This window comes from Zingiber officinale, chromosome 5A (genome assembly GCF_018446385.1).
Source record: "Zingiber officinale cultivar Zhangliang chromosome 5A, Zo_v1.1, whole genome shotgun sequence".
In the NCBI taxonomy this organism is placed as follows: Eukaryota; Viridiplantae; Streptophyta; class Magnoliopsida; order Zingiberales; family Zingiberaceae; genus Zingiber; species Zingiber officinale.
The window spans coordinates 65,621,924-65,641,841 of NC_055994.1; the positions used below are offsets into that span (position 1 = coordinate 65,621,924).

General features: G+C 36.1%; 1 protein-coding gene across 3 annotated transcripts; it reads right to left on the minus strand.

The window, feature by feature from the left end:
- Nucleotides 1-20: 20 nt before the first annotated feature.
- Nucleotides 21-19,918, minus strand: LOC121980536 (inositol-tetrakisphosphate 1-kinase 6-like). Of its 3 annotated transcripts, XM_042532613.1 has the most exons (13): nt 19,679-19,907; nt 18,163-18,198; nt 16,348-16,546; nt 16,097-16,188; nt 15,904-15,975; nt 15,616-15,818; nt 14,849-15,002; nt 11,442-11,555; nt 11,171-11,233; nt 2,198-2,343; nt 1,943-2,090; nt 1,564-1,761; nt 21-293 (listed from the first exon to the last, which is right to left on the minus strand). In XM_042532613.1, the coding sequence occupies exons 1-12, from the start codon at nt 19,805-19,807 to the stop codon at nt 1,624-1,626; spliced, it is 1,494 nt and encodes a 497-aa protein (XP_042388547.1). In that variant the 5' UTR covers nt 19,808-19,907; the 3' UTR covers nt 21-293; nt 1,564-1,623. The 3 variants fall into 3 exon arrangements, with proteins under 3 accessions (XP_042388547.1, XP_042388549.1, XP_042388550.1); XM_042532615.1 differs by lacking the exon at nt 18,163-18,198 and having other exon boundaries at nt 19,679-19,910; XM_042532616.1 differs by lacking the exons at nt 1,943-2,090; nt 2,198-2,343 and having other exon boundaries at nt 19,679-19,918.

The window sequence follows — 19,918 nt, forward strand, 5'->3', positions numbered from 1 at the left end:
TGATTTTCAGATGCAGATACTTTGCAAACTCATCATGTAGCCACCTTTCTTTTCATAGATTGGGTTCAGCATCAAATTCTGGTATATAGGCAATTAATTCCGAAACACATGCTTTGTCTAGTTTAATCTCTCTTATTGTGACAATTTAGGAGAACTACTTCTATGCATTCGAAGCTCCAATATCTGAACCTTCTGAAATAGCACATCTCGCCAGATGATATGCCATGTGTGACCTGAAATCTTGCCTACATGGTGGTTAATGTTACCCTTTATTGATCAACTAAGCCTAAAACCTGCAGAAAAGACTTGCATCAGTGACATCAATTTGAGTGGACAACAAAAAATCTTTTCCATCATGGATGTTAAAAGAACACAGTTGATCAAAAGTTATCCGGTTTGGCTTGAATTTTTGCAAGTTTGAAGGAACTTGAATCTCTTTAAGGTTTATTGCAGAAAAGCAAGTCCAACGTATGTATAAACTACCCTATCTGCAATTTGCCCTAATGATGTCTTCATTCTATTCAAACTGAACCCCTCCCCTTCCCTAAATGAACATGAACTTTTTCTTGAAAAAGAAATGAACATGAACTTTTTCTTGAAGAAGACATGGAAAAAATCATTAGAAGTATATTACCTTTTGCAGATTATATATATATATATATATACACACCAGTTTGGAAGAACATTCTGCTGTACCTTTTGCTGAGGATCGAGACATAAACTCACTCGATTAACTACCTCAACCAAGCAGTGAAGCTATCTAGCACGAATCTGGCAAAAGTAATTGAGTCATACCACAAATTTGAAAGTGTGCTTCGTTCAGGTCGAAGTAAACTAGGCATAGCTAGGTTAAAGAATTTAGGTCTCTTATGGTGGGTAATTGTTTTTCAGTATTTTTTTTTAGGTTTATGTAAGTTGTCTCATGGGTTTGTGTGCACAAGGTCCCTTTTGTTTTACGATTGTCCCATGCACCCTGATCATCTCCTAGTTTTGATCTTCTTTCCTTCTCTCCGTACATCTACCATCACTTGTGTTTATTGCAATCTTCTACTTTGTTTCTCATGAATTTGATCAAAAGGTTGTGTCAGTTGCTACGATGCCTTCTCATGGCATCCTTTCACTAATTCTTCGCCTTTCCCACTTTCATATGCATCATCAATTAGCACAAAGCATATACCATATTTTTGTACCACTTGCTTCTGTTTTTATTAATAAAAAGGATGCAAGACATTATAAGAGTCTTCACATGCATATTGTTACCAGGCATATGAGTAATGAACCATGTGAGAAAGCTAAGAGAGCATTTAGTTTCATTTTCATTTTCTGAAAAATGTATGTTCATTCTTTTCTTAGAAAATGACTTTTATATAATCTCTATTTTTGCATAAAATGATATCTTCTTTTCTAGAAAACAAATATAGAAATTGCCAACCAAACAATATTTTTTCTTTTCTCAAAAAATTAAAATAAAAATGAAAAATAACCAAACGCCATCTTGAGTTTCTCCAAAATGATAGAATTCAATTGACAAGTGACAGATAACTGAGAATATCTTAAACTGACCTGCCAAATTTTCCACTACAAGTATCTGGTTCGATGAAGTGCGATGGAGTTGTCAGCTATTCAGTTTGTCTTCCTTGACTCGTATGAACTCCTAATGGCAGTCCAAAATGCAGGTATGGCATCAGTATTGGGCACTTCCTTAAAAGAGGGTAGATAATTCAAGTCAACGATGACATGGTCTCCACTATCTTCTTGAATCTGTAAATGGAAAGTACAGTGTGAATCCCCTTTAGAGTAAGAAAAATGATCAAAGTAATCCATTGAAGCTACCAACTTGAAAGAGCTAAAAAGTCATGATACAGATTTCGATATTCTTTTTCTTTATACCACAAAATTTATGGCCTCAAATCGAGTTTACTGATAAAGAATTATTACTTACAACCAAATCAAATCCAAAAATGGTAAGATCAAGTTTTATCGTCAGCCAACTAGCAGCTCTATTGACAAGGTCCACATCCAGTTCTTTACCACCTTTAAGTCTGTCTACTGAGAACTGGTCATCAGTAGCAACTGGAAGAGATTTCAAACTGTTTGACAGAAAGAAACCAAATATTAGGTGTTTGCCCATCGATACTTCAACTTCCTTTCTGTTTCTTCTAGGAGGATAAATGTAGATGATACTTATTAGTTGCACCTGTCAAAGGTGATTGGTTTTAAACCATTTTTCTCTTGCGAAGAGACTAGAAAGCTGGCATTTGGCATAGACTTCTTAACAGCATGGAAAACATTAGTTCCCAGGACATAGAACTTGTATATTAAAGATCCATGATCCAGATATTCCTGCATAATCAGAACATGTGAAGCTCTCGATTAAAAAGGTCAAATAATTGGTAACAAAGAGAGATGACAAACATCCCATTATCAGTAACACATTTGTTAGAGAGGGAATATTGGCTTGCTTCATAAGTGGGTAAGAAATACTTATATAGTATTTATAAAACCCTAATCTAGAAGCATTAGTATGGGACTAAACCTAATAAATCTAATACCTAACAGATCTGTCACGGTTTCAAGATCAAACCAAATTAAACAAATTATCTTGGGCAGAAACATGCCTGCCAAAATAGAAAGGGAGATCAATAAAAATCTTAAGAGTTCCTACAATGTATTTGATTGGCTAATTGTTTATCGGATGGATGGACCACCCACGGTCAAACAATTTTCATTCAAGTTTCCTACTACTCACTGGGGATAATCAGCCCCTATTCCAATGCTGTTCATATGCACTTTCATGGTTTCAAGTGTTGATCAATATCATTTTGATTGTTGGTATTGTGTCTGCAAGAGCAAATGTTACTGATCCTAACTTGATTTAGAGTGGTCTCAAGTGAGGAGGCCTGAAGAAGTCAAGGGCACATCTGTATGAGATTCTCCGGGAAGGAACTGCCCTCGCCTGAAGAACAAGAGTCCCTGATAAGTTTTTATGAGCACCTTTGTTACTGCAAGAAATACTATTTCTTATCGAGAAATTGTTTCAGCCACCGAACCCATAGAAACCCCTTCTATTGGATTTGCTAAACCCAGTGATTTTCAAGGTGTAACGCCTGGAATCGCTACTATTATTAAGCAAAACAACACCAAAATCCATTTACTTACCCAAATAGCTTAAACCTTAAGGGAAATCCATTTACTTCCAAGTGGAAATTCGGAAATTGATAAGTTTATGCACCTTACAAGCTACCTCAGGTAAGACTTGAGTGAATGCTCAATGCCTTGCAAGAGGTTCAATTCCAAGTCTTATAACAAACGTCGGGTGCACCTTGGGCCCCATCGTCACGTTTGCTGATAAGAAGGAATCTTTAGTATAGACTCCATTTTATAGCTAGTGCAGCATCTACTTTAGAAAAGTAGAGCATTATTTGATAGGACAACACTACTTTGACAGGACAACACTACTAGTGGAGCATCTATTTTAGAAAAGTAGAGCATTATTTGACAGGACAACAGTACTTTGACAGGGCAGCGTGAATCTTTGGGTCCACCATACTTATACTTGAAAGTTGCCCATTCTAGTTACACAATCCTGAAGGAGATACGCAGCATGTGAAAGTTGTTTGTCGCATTGTTCTAATGCGGGGTACCAGTCGTTCCACCAATTATCCTTTCCCCGGCACTTATTGCATTCTTGCCTTTTGAGGGAATGGATAATTCTGAGCTGTTGCATTGCATTGACAGCTAGGATGGCGACCCTTTGCTCAATAGTGTGTAGATCTTCTGTGATTTGGTGGAACTCTTCTTGTGGGATTGGTTTCCCATGTCTTGTGTTGACTTTTCTTTGGTATTGCTCAGCGAAATCAAGAGGATTTGGATCATCCTGTTCAGCAACTCCTGAGCTTGCGGATGTGGATGGTTCTGGACTTCCTTTTTAACTGGTACCAGTAAAGTGAGTTGATCTAAGTGCTGCTCCGACCATTCTGAAAATATTAACACGTGAATTAGACGAGATAGAGAATCAGCTACCTGATTATTTTTTCCGTCTATATGTTCGAATTGCACCATTGGTCCAGCTCCCGTAATGTAATCAGTAAAAGAAATCCATCGAACCCTAGAGGGTTTATGATTTGCCGTTTTCCCAAAAAAACTTATAATTGTCTGGCAATCTGTTCTAATCATAAGTTCAGTTTTATCCAGGAAATAAATTTTTAGTGCTTCCATAGTGTTCATAACAGCATATAACTCAGCATCTATTGTAGATTTCGGTGGATTAAACTTGCCACTAGAATAAGCACAAATCTTTTCTGAGGAGACAGGGTCAAATTTTTTCTTTTTCCATTTGCAGATGCCACCCCAACCATCCATACATCCGTCTACTTCTAGAATCATATAGCATTCTGGTGGAGGTATTTCAAGGGCTGGTAACTGTCGTACCTTGATCTTGAGTTGATGAATCAAATCCCAATCCTGCTGATTTAATTTTCTTTCTCCATTTGGGGACGTCTTAGCATATAAAGGCCCAAGTAGTTTACCTAAGTTAGGTATGTAATTTCTGGCATAATTCAGGAGTCCTAGCCATGATCTCATCCCTTTGGTTGTCTTGAGCTCATTATCATTGAAGTCCGCAATCTTTGTAATTACATGGGGTTGGAGTTTAATTCTGTAATTTCCAATAATAGCCCCTAAGAACTCAATTTCAGGGACTGCAATTTTCATCTTCGTAGGGCTCAAGATTAATCCATTCTTCTGGCAAATGCTCAACATCCTTTGAAGATGTTGTTCATGACTTCTTTCATCCGGAGAAAATACTAGGATGTCATCTATATAAACAGCAATGAAATCTTCTATACCTCTAAAGCATGCGTCCATCTTTTTTGAAAAACTGCTGGTGCGTTTTTGAGTCCGAAAGGCATGACCAGCCATTCGTATAAACCATCAGGGACCCAAAATACGGTCCATTCAATTGAATCGGGATGCATGGCAACCTAGTGGAAACCGCCTTTTAAATCAAATTTAGAGAAGATACAACTGTTACTGACCTTCTTTAGGATGGTATTGATACTCGGTAGACTGTATTGGTCCTTATGCGTGATATCATTAAGACGCTTGTAATTGAATACTAGTCTTTCCTTTCCTTTCTTTTCTTCCTTTGTAATGGGGTCAATAGTTGCACCAGAATTCACGATTATGGCAGTCATTCGGTGTCGGCTCTTACTGGGTCGAATTATCCCCAGATCCAGTAGGGCTTTAACATGCTTTGTGAAGGTCTCCTTTTGTATAGGAGTTAAGTGCTTCAATGGACGGTCTTCTATAATAAATTCTGGATTTTTAATATCCAATTGACACACAATCTGATTCTTCTGCCAGTGTTGCAAGGGGTTCTCCCCAATTATCCCTTGATCCTTTAATTTTTGTAGAAGAGGACTAAATTTTTGTTCAAAGGATTGGTTTCTTGCCCCAACTGAGATGTGAACCATTTCCTTTATTTGGATATATTCTTCCTCATCCAGCTCTAATTCTTCAATAGCTGTATTTACAGAGGGTAACGTATTAATAGTTGTAAGGTTTTTATAAAACGTTACCGTATTTCCTTCAATTCTGAGTCCTCCGTGCATGGCTCTTATGAAGTTGCACCCGATGATAAATTGTATATTATCACCCAAAGTCATTGGAAAGCTATAAGTATAAGGGATTCTGAAAATATTATCACCGATAATCATTCGGCCACTTTTCATCTTCATTTTTGCCGTTTGCTGAGAATTAACTCCGCTGAAGCTTACTATAAATGTATTTTGTTCCAGAGACTCCTTAGGGACTGATCGTTGATCTACGCAACAAGTTGTACCTCCAGTGTCCAATATTGCTTTCAATTTGAATTTTGAAATCCCTGGAATGTCCATTTCAACTGTTAGGTTATATAACATGTTTTTTACCAACCTGGGACTTGGATTAGAAGCTACTACTTCTTCTATTAACATGTTGGCTGTTTCTTCTTCTTCTTCTTCTAGGTCATGGAAATCCTTCTGCAGTTTTTGCTCCAACTGTATTGCTTCCAGTTGGGACTTGTAGTATTTGACTTCTTCCTGCAACCTTTTTATTTCTTCTTCACACCATATAATATAGTTTCATTGCTCATATATAAGGTTATTAGGGTTGAATGGTGTAGCAGGAGCGGGAGTAATTGGTACCTCTTTATTGAAGTAGTATGGCCCGCAAAGGTTGCATACTGTAAGAAGACACTCGGGACAATGTATCCTTGCTCTTTGTAGAGTTGCTCGTTTGCAACATGTGCACATATGAGATTGAGGGGCAAATATCCTTTCGTTGTGTTTCCATTGATGTAAGTAATTTGATTGTTCTTCTGATAACCGAATTTGTTGTCGATAACCCCCATTCTCTAGGCCAAGCATATATATGGAGTTTATTTGAAGAGTTTGAAGGGATTGATGTACCTCATGTATACTATCTTCTCCTTCAGAAAGGCTAAAAATAGCGTCACTCTGAGCTTCTCCTTCTTGTACTGAGAGTATATCACAATCTTCTGGAAGATCCAGCTGCTCAAATATTGCTACTCTTTTTACATTCCTCTTCTCATTAGGGCAATCTCTTGCGAAGTGCCCTTCTTGTCCGCACAAGTAGTATTTACATTTTTTATTTCTTAGTAAATGCTTTCTTTTTTCAATTCTTGCATGAGAGCTGTGGGGTTTACCTTTATAGGTTCTGGATTGTCGCACACCCATCTTCCTTGTTCCGGATTTTTGATAATAGCCTGGGATAGGAATCTGGCTACAGAACGTAAGGTCTTTTAATGATCTTTTAAATGTTGCATCCTTGCATTCTTGTTCTAGGAACTTGTGAGCAAAGATGACTCTGGGTAGCACTCCTACCGTAAGGCTAGGGTGTTTTGCTTCGAAAGCTGCTTTAATCCTGTTTCCAAGATCTCCAGGCATCTTAAGCCAGAATTTTTATGATAATTCTGGTCCTGCATATAACCGTCCCGTTTTAGCAGTCAATCTCATGAAATCATTGATGTACTGAATTATATTCTTCACATTGTCACAGGAGAGTTTTTCAAGATCCCTATAGGCAGAATTTTGTATTTCGGTAAATCTTTGGGTTGGGTCTTCTGCTGAAAATACTCCTCATCTGGGATAGCACATTTTGAGTTCCTTCTCGGCCTTCACTAATTGTTATCAAAGCATCATATTCTGTTGCATATGTCATTCGCCATTGGATCCACGTAATTTTTTCTATTTCACCCAAGAGGTTCTCGATAAATTCAACCTTCTCCTTTGCATCTGAAAATGATTGTGATGCCACAAAGTTTTTTGTTATAGACTCCCATCTTGAGAAAGCATCATCAAAAAGATTTAGTTGTTCCGGAATTACAAATAATGCACCACTTTGCTGTTGTGCGGAGGGGAGCGTCCATAACTCATTATTCATTCCTCCCTTGAATTTAGCTTTTGGTGGTTGCCTATCACATAGATAGGCTGAAAAGCCGGAGGATTTCTTGTTAAATCATCAGCTGGGGGTATCCTGGAGGACCCATTGTTGTATCTGTAGGAGGGCGATATGGGGATATCACAGTGCTAGTAGAATAAATTTGCTCTGTAGCTGGTGATACTTCTTCCACTAGCCTTCTTAAACAAGGATACTCCATTTCTACATTGGCAGCGACTAGTTCTATAAATTTGTCGCATTCCTGAGGGTTTAATTGAATAAATGTCTCTTGCCTCCCACCACCTTCACTTGCAAACGGGTTGGTCCAGTGATCTTCAGAATCAGGAGAATTATCCCACTGTGGTGGTTGCTGCTCACTGAGGGTGGATAAATATTGTATATAGTCCAAATAAGAATCATCAAGATCCTGATAATTAAGAGTAGGGTCCATGGACCGTGGTACAGCGGCCCCTGGGCTTGTATCCACTGCATGGTCTTGCTCAAAATTACTTAGGAATGAATCATCTTGAACAAGGACTGCTGTTGTTTCCTTGGGCATTAAGAGGGCAAATATATCTTGTGAAGTAAAATACCATGGATCTTGTGAAGTAAGAGCTTGGTCCTTTTCTGGGATTAAAGGTAGCTGATTTTGGGCTTCAGTTGATCCGAACCCTTTGTTTCCTCTTTCTGTGTGACTAAGATGAGGAACTTCATAAACCTCCGGGATGGCTATTTTTTCAAGTATTAACTGTGCTACCTTCTGCTGCTGAGAAATATAAATCGGGAGGTTAGTTCGATTGAATAGAAGTACCTGAACTTCTCCTCTGTAATCAAAGTCAATGACTCCAGCCCCAACTTCAATTCCAGTTTTCCAAGCCAGGCCTGATCTTGATGCTAATCTCCCATAGTATCCGTATGGGATTTCAATTCGTAGGCCGGTGTGGATTAAATCTCGGTCATAAGGTTCTATGACTGCTGCATGACTTACTGAGATATCTAGTCCTGCTGATCCCTCCGATTGCCATGAAGGTGTAACTGCATTTGGAGTAATTTTATTTATGAGAATATGTGGTTCAGTTGTTGAAGAATACCTCTCACTTGCGGCTATAGATTCTTCTTTTTGTGAGTTACTTGTCTCACCAACTTCATCATCCCATCCAGTAGGAGGGATTTCTGGAAAAGAAGGAATTTCTGGGATATCATAATTGACATAGTAGTCAAATTTTCCACTAGGTTGGCCGAGAGTATCCCATCTTCCTGTCTTATATTTTGATCTTTGCTTCTCATAGTAATCATCAGCTTCCCCATCATAATAGACATAGACTCCTAGTTTTGTTTCTATCAAAACTGCTAGTATCTCTTCATCTTTGTCATTATATTTTGATTGTTCTGGTGTTTGGGCAGCAGTATAGTTATTGAAACTTAGTGAAATTCTTCCGTCCATCATGATTTGACTATTTACCTCCGCGGTTGCATTGGTATTGAAATTTGAGTTGGGTTTATTACCCAATTTAACCCTTGTAAACTTCTTGTTGACAATCTTCGTCCCGGGAGAGCATTTACACCATGAGAGGTTAAATAGTCCACGACTCCCTGCACTTCATAGGCAAATCCAACATTAGGTGTGTTAGAAAGCCTTCCTACCATACCTCTGGTAATTAGCAGATTAGCTTCGCTATTTTGCCAAACTTCATATCCTCTTGTAAGGATAGAAATTTGAATATTTCTGAAGAAGTCCCCAATAGTCATCATAACTTCTGGGATCACATAAATCATTTGACTTCCTCGTGTCAGATTTACTTCCATCGTTGCTAAAATAGCTTGGTCTCCTTGCCATCGATTATCTCTAAAGACTACCAGCGCCATGGTTCCTTCATATTGCCTGTGTAGGATTTGAATACGTACCTGGAGCACCCCCAGGTGAATGTATTGCATGCGGCTTCTTTGTAAATGAGCAAAGCTTTCTTCTTGAATGAAGTTTCTATCAACCTGGTGATTATCTGTTACTAATATTGCTTCTTCTGATCTGTGCACATAAACCCGATGATATGCGTCATCTCTTCTGGAATGATATAGTACCTCTGCAGGTACTATGGATGCTCGCTCTTGCATTGAAAGTTGTAACTGGGCTTCTGGTTCTAGTTGTTGTTCAAGGGTATATCTTGTGGTTCCTCCACCAATAAGTTGACGCCCAATCCGTCTTGCTGCTTGTTGAGTGTTATAAAGGCGTCGCTGATTCCTTCTATAGCTTCTTATTTGATCTTCGAATAAAGGTGTAGTAGCTACCTGTTGTTCAATTCTGGTGGCAGCCATGTACCTTTTAATTTTTCCTGCTCCTGTTTTAGGATTTTATATGGATCCTTGGACACCCTTAACTTTCCTGGCTTTTCCTTGGGTTTAGAAGGGCCAAGAGATAGGTTTTGAAGTTTGGAAATTAAGTCTTGTGGAAGAGGAGTGTGAGGAGTATTTTGTTTTCGAAGCTCCTGCTGAATTTCCCTTAAGGTTTCAACTATTTGGGTAAGTAAATGGATTTTGGTATTGTTTTGCTTAATAATAGTAGCGATTCCAGGCGTTACACCTTGAAAATAACTGGGTTTAGCAAATCCAATAGAAGGGGTTTCTATGGGTTCGGTGGCTGAAACAGCTTCTCGATAAGAAATAGTATTTCTTGCAGTAACAAAGGTGCTCATAAAAACTTATCAGAACTTACAGGGACTCTTGTTCTTCAAGCGAGGGCAGTTCCTTCCCGGAGAATCTCATACAGATGTGCCCTTGACTTCTTCAAGCCTCCTTGCCTTTCTTTATCAAGTTAGGATCTGTCCTTTTGCTTCTCAGGATTGCATAATACCAACAAGCTTAAAGAACTAGAGTATGACAAGCTCTGATACCAAAAGAGCTTGTAAGGTCTGCCTCAGTTTCTATTGTCTGAAACAGACCAAGACTGGAAAATTTTCTTCTAATCCTTCAATTTCATTGGCATTAATAATATAAGAGAGAGAAAGAGAAGCATAAATAGACAATGCCCATTGAAATATAAAGATTGTCCTCTAATGGCTCATCTTTACATTTCGCTTATCAATCACTAAAAGGAGAGAAGATGCACTAATCAGAGCACTAGCAACAATAAAGAATCTTCAGAGTTGAAGTAAATGACACATATGACATATCTATATCTTTCAACTATAACTGTGCTAGTTTCAATTCTATCAATTTAAGTCAACCCCCAATGGTAGCAACAATATAATTATGGACATGTAGAAAAGATTAATTCAAGAACTAGATGTCCTAACAATATAATAGGATTAATCTTAGTAGGACACTACAAGAACTATACTCCCACTACATTCATTTTGATATTAGGAAATATACCTACTAAAGATTTTTGTTACTTTTTTTGCAACTTGATGCATCTAAATCTTAACTAAATTGACTTTATAACATCTTATGGGCTTATGCACGAGACTAAGCAAGCTAAGTGGAAGGAAATTATAGGAGACTGAAGCTTCAACATAGAATGATATTTGAAACCTTGTGCTCTCTTATATTGCATAATTACATGTAATAAACTTTGGTGGCCCTGTCTCAAACAATCTCAGCACAAAAAAGAAATAAAACTTTCATCAGCACATCAAAATAATAAATTATCTATAACCCTATGTTACTAACCTATATTATTGAAAGAAGCAAATTCTGTGAAAAGAATGAGAAAAAGGGAAATTCAGATAATTACTTGAAGAATAGCAGGAAGAGGAACATGAAGTCCTTTGAAGTCTTCAAACTTAAATACTAAAGCCTGGAAAAGAAGCACAAAGTCTAGTTGAAAAAAAAATGAGGAACCAATACCGATGAATGATAACTCACATTAAATAAATTTTACATATAATAAATTTCAAATGAAATTCAAAATTGTCACAACAATAAGACATCACCAAATTACACTTTCCTAGAATCTACTAAATGAAATTGATCACTATATTATTGCTGAAAAGGAACCAAATTACCATATTATGTGCATCGCCAACACCACATGCAATTTGTGGCTTCACAATGATGGGGAATGATAAATTAGCTTCTGATAGTTGATCCCTCAGGTTAGGTTCATTAAAAGCATCAATCTGCACAATCAAGCATCAGCATATTGAATTTAAATCTGAAACATTTCAAATAAAAAAATAATAGCTAGGTAAGGATCAAATGTTGTCCTTCTGAATCTGACAACAATAGCTCTACTCTTCCTGTGACATGGATGTGAAACAAAAACAAGATAAGCCTATAGTTCGAGGTCTAAAATCTGCATTGTGGTTCCTGTCATAACTCTGTAAAGGATCATATCCTCCATGTTGAATAAGAGGGATAACTAATCCTTTAGCAGAGATATGAATAAGTGCTTGTTACCCTTTCTTCATTGGCTCTTAACAATTGAATTGGCATATATGTGATCAAGGTTCTCTTTCATATTATTGATAACTTTCAGAAACACTATCTTGGATAAAAGATTTATCCCAGGTGTTGACACTTGGCTTCCAAGTAGAATGTTGCACGGCCACAAAGTTGAACAGAAATTTCTCATTGAAGCATCCAAAGAAAGACAAACTGATGCTGAAACCTATCAAAGCTTATTTCAACAAAACACAACTCAAAATTTGCAAGCATGTAATAACTTGTCTTGATTGTAGTAATTATGTTACCAAGTTAATCATTTTAATGAATAAATAGCTACACCCGACAAATAGCTATGGAATAAGCAAAAGAGTGACACAAGAATAGACAGTGGAGAATGCACACACAGAAAAGCTCCCATTAAGAGCAGTGCAATGGCACTTTACACAACAATATAGTGGTCATTGCAGGTTTACTCAATCTCATTTTAATCTTCTCAAATAAGGAATATGATGGAGACCAATCAGCTTGGAACTATTGCTTTGGATTATGTTTCCATTAACATTATTGGGATATTTCCCTTCGGATGCAATGCAGGAGCAAAGGAGTCGGTATAGCCTTCATGCAAAATACAAAACATTGGAGAAATAGAGAACCATTAAGTCCTCATGGAAGCGGTAAGTTTCATATAGGCATGTGAATATAGCCAGTTAGTCAAGGGTGGGGTTTTGCCCCAATGTGCCAAAAGATTTGATCAAAGTTCAAAACTTCAGTAGTGTTGATGTTTTGGTCTTTGACAGGAATGATACTATTTTGGTATTGCGCCAATGTTCCAACGTATGGTATCAGCGGCAAATTAGAGGTAGGATAAAGAGATGAAGAAGAAAAAGAAAAAAGATAAGCAACTATATATAGTTCAATATTTGCTTCACTTGGAATGTTCCAATTTTAACATTATTTTGTGTCGAGACAAATTACCAAAAAAAATAATGACAATTTTACCATGTCAATGGGTGTCGAATGTTAATATGAAATGATACTTATCAAGGTGATCAATACAATGACATAGGAGATCTTGCCTTAATGTCTAGTAGTAACTTATCATAACGAAATGTTTCAACCGTTTCGCCTAGCACAATATGAGATTTCAAACCATGGCTCTGATCTTACCCACTTTCTATAGGTAAACACCTACTGCAATGGAGCAAATTTTGTGAAACTGAATGCTCAAGATAAAAACAACAATAAACAAGTTGAGTCCCAAATATGGGGATTAGCTGCAAGGGAATTTATATTATTATTCAACTCTATTATACCATAATATTAATCATTGATCTCCATCTGCATCACATGTTCAACCATAATTGGTTATATTCATCATAGTATCAATTAGTGCCTTTAGAGAATGCCAAAGCATCTTAATAAATTTTCTCGCATTTTATCATTTATTGGAAGTACATCCACATGATTAATATTTTTAATTTCTCTTTCCTAGTAAACCCACACCACTTTTTTAACTATCCAACACTCTATTCAATAAATGCTTCTAGTGTTTACATACAAAGGAAAAGAATTTAAGGTTTACCATTAAAAGGGCAGCCCAGTTCATGAAGCTTTCACTATACAGGTCCAGTAAAGGATCCATTGTACACAGTCTTACCCTGCTTTTTGCAGAAGGCTGCTTTCGGGATTCGAAGCCGTGACTTTTAGGTCACAAAGCAACAACTTTACCGTTGCGTAAAGCTCTCCTTCAATTTAAAGTTTACCATTATTATTTAAAATTGTTGCATTGGTATAAATATACAGTAATAGGACATAATACAAGCATCTAATAAACAAATCAAATTACAACCATACTGAGATTCTGAGCAAGGGTATCGCAGTCTCATATCAACAAAATATACCTCTCTTTAACAAATATATTTACAACCATGCTAAGATTCTAAGCTAGGTTATCCCAGTTTGATCTGTATAAAATATACATCTAATAAACAAATCTAACTACAACCATGCTAAGAGCTAGGGTATTCCAGTTTGCTATTATTTTTCTTGTTGAATTGTATTTGCACTTACATTTCAACTTTCATAAAGTAATTGGGAAAAGAAAAAAATGCACAAAAATTTTGTTATCCTAAAGGTCTCAAATGCTTAGGGCTATAAAAAATCAAACATTCATAGGTTAGGTAAGAGTTTATCTATGTTCATTTAATATACGCAAGGTTAATTAAATGAACAAGTTTGGACAACTCATTAAATTAAATGAACAACATCAAACACACGTGTTTAACTCATTAATACTCATAAACAAAAATTGTATCCTATTCATGAACAATGTGCAGGAACGAAACTTGTGAACCATGTTCATGAACAAAGTTCTTATCAACCTTGTAAATAACCAAGAAATCTTTCAAAATGAACAAACAACTTATAAAACCATGCTCACTAACCAACCAAAGGTTCAAAGAATCAAACAAGCTTAATTAAGAGTTTGATAACATTTAAATGAACCAAGTTCAAGCTAAGCTGAACTAACCTCAAACTCATACAATAGAAACCAAGCCAAGCTCAAACAACACAAAGTTTGGCTCGACTTAGCTTGTTTACAACCCTAAAAATGCTTAGAATGCTCTTACTTTTAGAAGATTTTAGACACATTGGAAATGATGAAATGATTAAGTGGATAGTTGAAATCATATTTTGCATTATTGTAATGTATGATAAACATAATCTTAGCAACTTGTATAAGATCATTAAAACCAAGATTTTTAGTTATGTAGGATGCTCTCTTGGCATACTTTTCTTGTACATACATCCAATGGACTGCCAGCTTTAGAGTGTACGATGCAGTTTGTAGAAGAAGGCATGTGGCAACCACAATAGATGATGGATTACATGTATTAGACTGCTACTTTTTAGAACCAGACATGCTATTAAGGTGTAAGTATTGCCTGACAGTTACCTTTTCTGGTTTTATCTTATTGCAATAAACAATGTATGCAGCAAAAAAGTATAACTCTAAGAAGTGGACCTTTAAAAAATAAGGTGCACGTAGTCTGCAGTGATCTTGCATGTTGATTTCCTGCAATCCAAGTAGAATTTGTTGGATCTGGTGCCTATCTAACAAAGGGTATATATTCTTTAGAGGATCAATCAGGCAACATTCAGGATGGTCCTTGATAAATCTGCACAAAGATGAAAATAGTCAGAGAACAAACAACAACGATCTAATACTACTTGCGCTAATTAACTAGGACAATCATCAATTTAAAACCAAACCAAAGTTCCTGTGTTCTATCATCCATGAGATACAACACAGGTTTTGAAGAATGGTTTAAAACCTATCACAGTTGCAGCAACTGTTATCAGTAAAATTGGTTTGTACAGGAAGGGATTTATTTATCTAATAAATATTAAATAAATGTGAAAATCACAATTCTGACATTTGATGGTACATGCTAACTTATATCTCCAAAAAAATTTAAATAGAAAATGAATCTAAAAGAACGATCAAGAGGTTACACAGGACAAGCTGCAGTAAAGAGTAGAGACCAAGAGGTAAGATTGAAAGATTCTTCTTGCCTTTTACTATTTAAGATCTCCATCACATTTCATACATTGACCAATCTTTTAGGTAATTTTACAATCAAGGAATTACCCCCTCAGGCCTTCATACACGCTATATGTTGATTCTTGTCAAAGTTTAACAATCTTACACAATATGAAATATGTTGCAATTTGACTATAAAGCATGAGAATGTTTAAATTTCATTCACATATATCAATAAGGGAAATCACCTCTCCAGTTCACACATTCCTGTTGAAAATGAAACCCCTTGGGAAAATTCAGTTGAGGTGTTGGGCTTGAAGTTAATGATTTCATCAGTTGCTTTGTGAAGGACAGCATCAACCGCTTGTAGTTGGGATTCTAAAGGAAATTCAAAACTGAGAGGGACAAACATCAATCTGTTCTTGGGAGGATACATGGGAAATGCACCCCTCTGTCAATAGCAAGAAAACATATCAAATGAAGTTTTTATCCCTTTAACTACTTAATCCTACTTGTTCAGAATTCAGAGTAGCTGCCTTTGCAAAATCTTCTTCCCGAGAAGGCTTCATTAAATAGCCAATGATAAGTAATGAAAGGTTCTTCAATGCCTGGAAGCATGCAAAAAAAAAAAAAAAAAACTATTTACATTCAAAGGCAGAAATAAAGCAATGCACCAAAGAAAATAACCAAAGGTAAGGTGAATATGATGAATGCAGAATTTGGAATAACCTTTTTAGTGAAACAGCAAATAGCAAGGGGCAGTTGTTCCAACTTTTCAATAAATAAAAACTCATTATTTGTTGTATAACAGCAGTCAACACCTGAAACAATAAAGACCAGTTTATTTTTTTGAAAAAAAATAGCAGCTAGTCAGCAGTCAACATTAAAAAGAAAGAAAAATTGCATCAAGGTTGCAAACAAGATAGCATTGGCATTCTAATCTAAATTATGATATCAATGATTCCCATATCCATTCTTACCTATGTGAACAATTACCCAACTCTGTCCCACAATCTCATATGCAGCTGCTTCATGTTTTTTGGAAGTAACATAAAAACATCTATCTCCAGCTATGCCCCATTCTAGCAACACTTGGTTAAACGAATTTATTATATCTGGAGCAGTAAGTGAGATGCAAGTATAGGAGTGCATTCTTGCTGTCTTCTGGAGAAATGCCGCCTAAAAAGGTAGATAGAGAAATTAAAACTTGTTTTCCCTAAAACAAAGGTTGAAATCTACCCAGTTAAAACCCTAAGAAACATTTTATAGAGGAAAGTAGAAAACTTCCAGCCTGTATTCAACAACGGACAAATTTATCCTATTGTAAGAAAGGACAAACAGAAACATCAAATTCTTCTTGAAAGGATTAAGAGCTTTAGATAATAAACAAAATCATATGAAGAATTAGCATAATAAAACCTTGTTTGACTAGTATATAGGTTTCCAATTGTCAAGACACATTGCAAACATATGAAATTTCATTCCATGTATAAGTGATCACTAAAGCAACCAACCAAAGTAAAAGATAAAACATGGGCATGGAAACTAAAGAGAGGAGCTACATTTGCATAACTTAACTCTGCTGGTGAACTGCTAAGGCAATTTGAAATGGAATATATAATTTTAGATCACAAATCTACAAACAAAACCCTTCCTACTAGCTTAAGCTTTTGGATAGATGGCTATCCATTATCAGTGTATTGGTTTCAAAACAACTCTGAGCTCATACTTATTATTCTCTATTGCATCAGCTGAATTTTTATAGTTGACTTATTTGTGAAAAGATTGTGCCTCATGGGTCTTTGGCTTTTTCTCATCTGAAATTCTGCCCATGGTTAAAGCTTAGTTTGAGACTGTGAGAAGATGTTTAAACCATAAAAGTGCACATTGAGGTCCTTCCCAACATCCACAAGTAAGTCATAGAGGAATAAATAGCAAGAGGAAGGGAATGATTACTTTATAGGTTGAGCTCAACCCATGTGGTGGTTATCAATTTGAGAATGGAGAACTGATAGCATGCAGAATTCATACACAAGAATACTGGATGAATAATTGAACTGGAAATAGTCAGATCAATTCCCTTACCAAGAATGCAACATTTCACAGTCCATACACATGGAGAAGAACCAAAATCTGGGTTTTATTTTTGAATTATCTTGATACTAGATCTATGCCACATTCTATCTCAAAATCCAATGGTGCATCTTAATACATTCTAATTTGAGACAAAGCAACATAGAATTCTGACCACATATGTTGACTAGACAAAACAAATCAGTCAGGCAAAAACAAACTGCACAATCAAATATCACAATTTATAATAAATAAAGACCAAAGTTGTAACATTTTTCCTTTCAGAAAAAAAGAATGCAAATATTCCATTATGTATTTAGAGTGAGCAGTTCACAATGAAATCGAAAACAAGCGTAAAGTATGGCACTACATTTTTTTCTATACCTATCAAAAAGCATTGGTTTGTCACCAATTTAATGTACCAGCTTGACTAAATGAAGACACCATAGAATTTACTCAACAGATATCTCCAGAAGCTACAAACCAAAAGATAGATATACAAGTATCTTTGCTTGAATGAAATATTAGTGTTTATCAAAGCATATTAGCTTCTCTGAGTGATAATTTGCACAATTTTTACAAGTATGGCTTTAATAGTTAGGTAAAATTTGAGAAGATTGCCGCCTCTTATCAAATGGAAAAATGGGTTGTTGCATGCAGGTTAACAATTGTTTCTTAAGACAACACCAAGAAAAGTTTTCCACGTGCTTCAATGTCTTCACCTTTTGGGATGAGACTTCCCCATCATGGCAAAACCCCTGGAAACCAAGTGAAATGGGTATAAAATTACTTCAAGTCTAATGGACTTGCAACAAGCACTAATAGTTCATAATGAAACAAGTAACAATTATGTCCTGAAAAGAAAAAAGTCGCTAATTAAGATACATGGAATTTTACAGGCAGGAAAACGATGAGATTCTACAACAATCAACAAGAAGTCAATAATGTGAAATAAGGATGATAAGAAGCATATATTCTACACATTTAAACAGATAAGAATAAAATCTAGTACAACATCAGTTAATAGCTGGCAATAAGTTTTTGTCTATTCATCTAATTTTGACACCTCTCAGCTGTACTTTGACACCTCACTTTAACCACAATACTATTTTATAAACTTAATCATATAAAACATTATATGGTTAATCATAAAATTAGTACTATCCTAGATATCATAAAAATTCTACCAATAAAGAAATTTTATCTAATTCTATTTTTCTTACCAAACTATTTTCTACATTTGAAATATCAAGAAATATGAGTAATAAATTTATACAAGGTCCTCTCTTACTTTCTAAAGCATCAATTAGATTAGGGACCTATATGAAATTAATCATGGTAGAAACTAATTGGATACCTAAAAATGGTATTGAATAAATGATTCAACATCATGTTACTTTTAGATTTTTACCATATATATTCTGCAAAACAATAAAATAAGATGCTAATAGTTCAAGAGAATAAACAGAGTTATCTAAGAAATAATTACTAAAATATAAAAGTCATATCATTTTCCATTCATAGGCTTCTTAATTTTGCATTTTCTAGTATTTAATTTTTGCCGTCTTTGACACTCCCTATCCTAAATTGGATCCTAGTACTTTCTTTCTGAATTTTAATTTTTCTCTTCCCATCTGACTGGTAGTTATGTGTCAGTGCTACCAAAGTCCATCCAAGCAATTGTATCTTAGATCTTAAGTGTTAATGTCCATATTTAACATTCCAATACTTCTGAAAAAGGAACTCAAAAGATCATGCCAGTAGACCACACAATCATGTAAAAAGCATGAATGTTTGATCATTTCCACAGCGACAAGCATGCATGCAAATCACCATTTTGAAAGTTTTCACTAGAAACGTACGATAAAGAACATTGTCGGGAATGCAATAGAAATTCCAACAAGGTTTAACTTCAGAACAAAAGCATGCAAGAATTCACGGCGTTAATTACAGAAATCCACAAGCTGCAGCTCCTAAACAACAAAGTGAAAAAGGAGGGAAAAAAAAATGGAATTTGTATATATTTTTCGCTAATCCCTCCGATGACCAATTGCAGCGCACACATCACAAAAAGAACACACAAAGGAATAAACCGAAACAGCAACCTAAAGGAAATAAGTAGAATTTGCTCAAATGCAGACTTAAAGCTCATAAAGAAGCAAGAAATTTTCAGGAAATCGACTACTCCGGGACCAAATATCCCACTCAAAAATGAGTTTCTTCGGAGAGGTGTCATACCACTCTCAGATCGGAATAACGAAGCCGTCGAAGCACAGCCTCTGCTCCCGGCTTCAGCAAAGGGCCATCGTCTCCGTCGTCCGACAGTAGCACGGATTCATCAAGGATCACCCCTCGAACGGCGCCCATCTCTGCCTATGTCCCCCGGCGCTCCTGCTCAATCACGCCGGTGACAGATCATGAGAGACGAACTTAAAAAGGCCGACCGGGATTGAATTTTCTTTGACGACACAAAGCCCC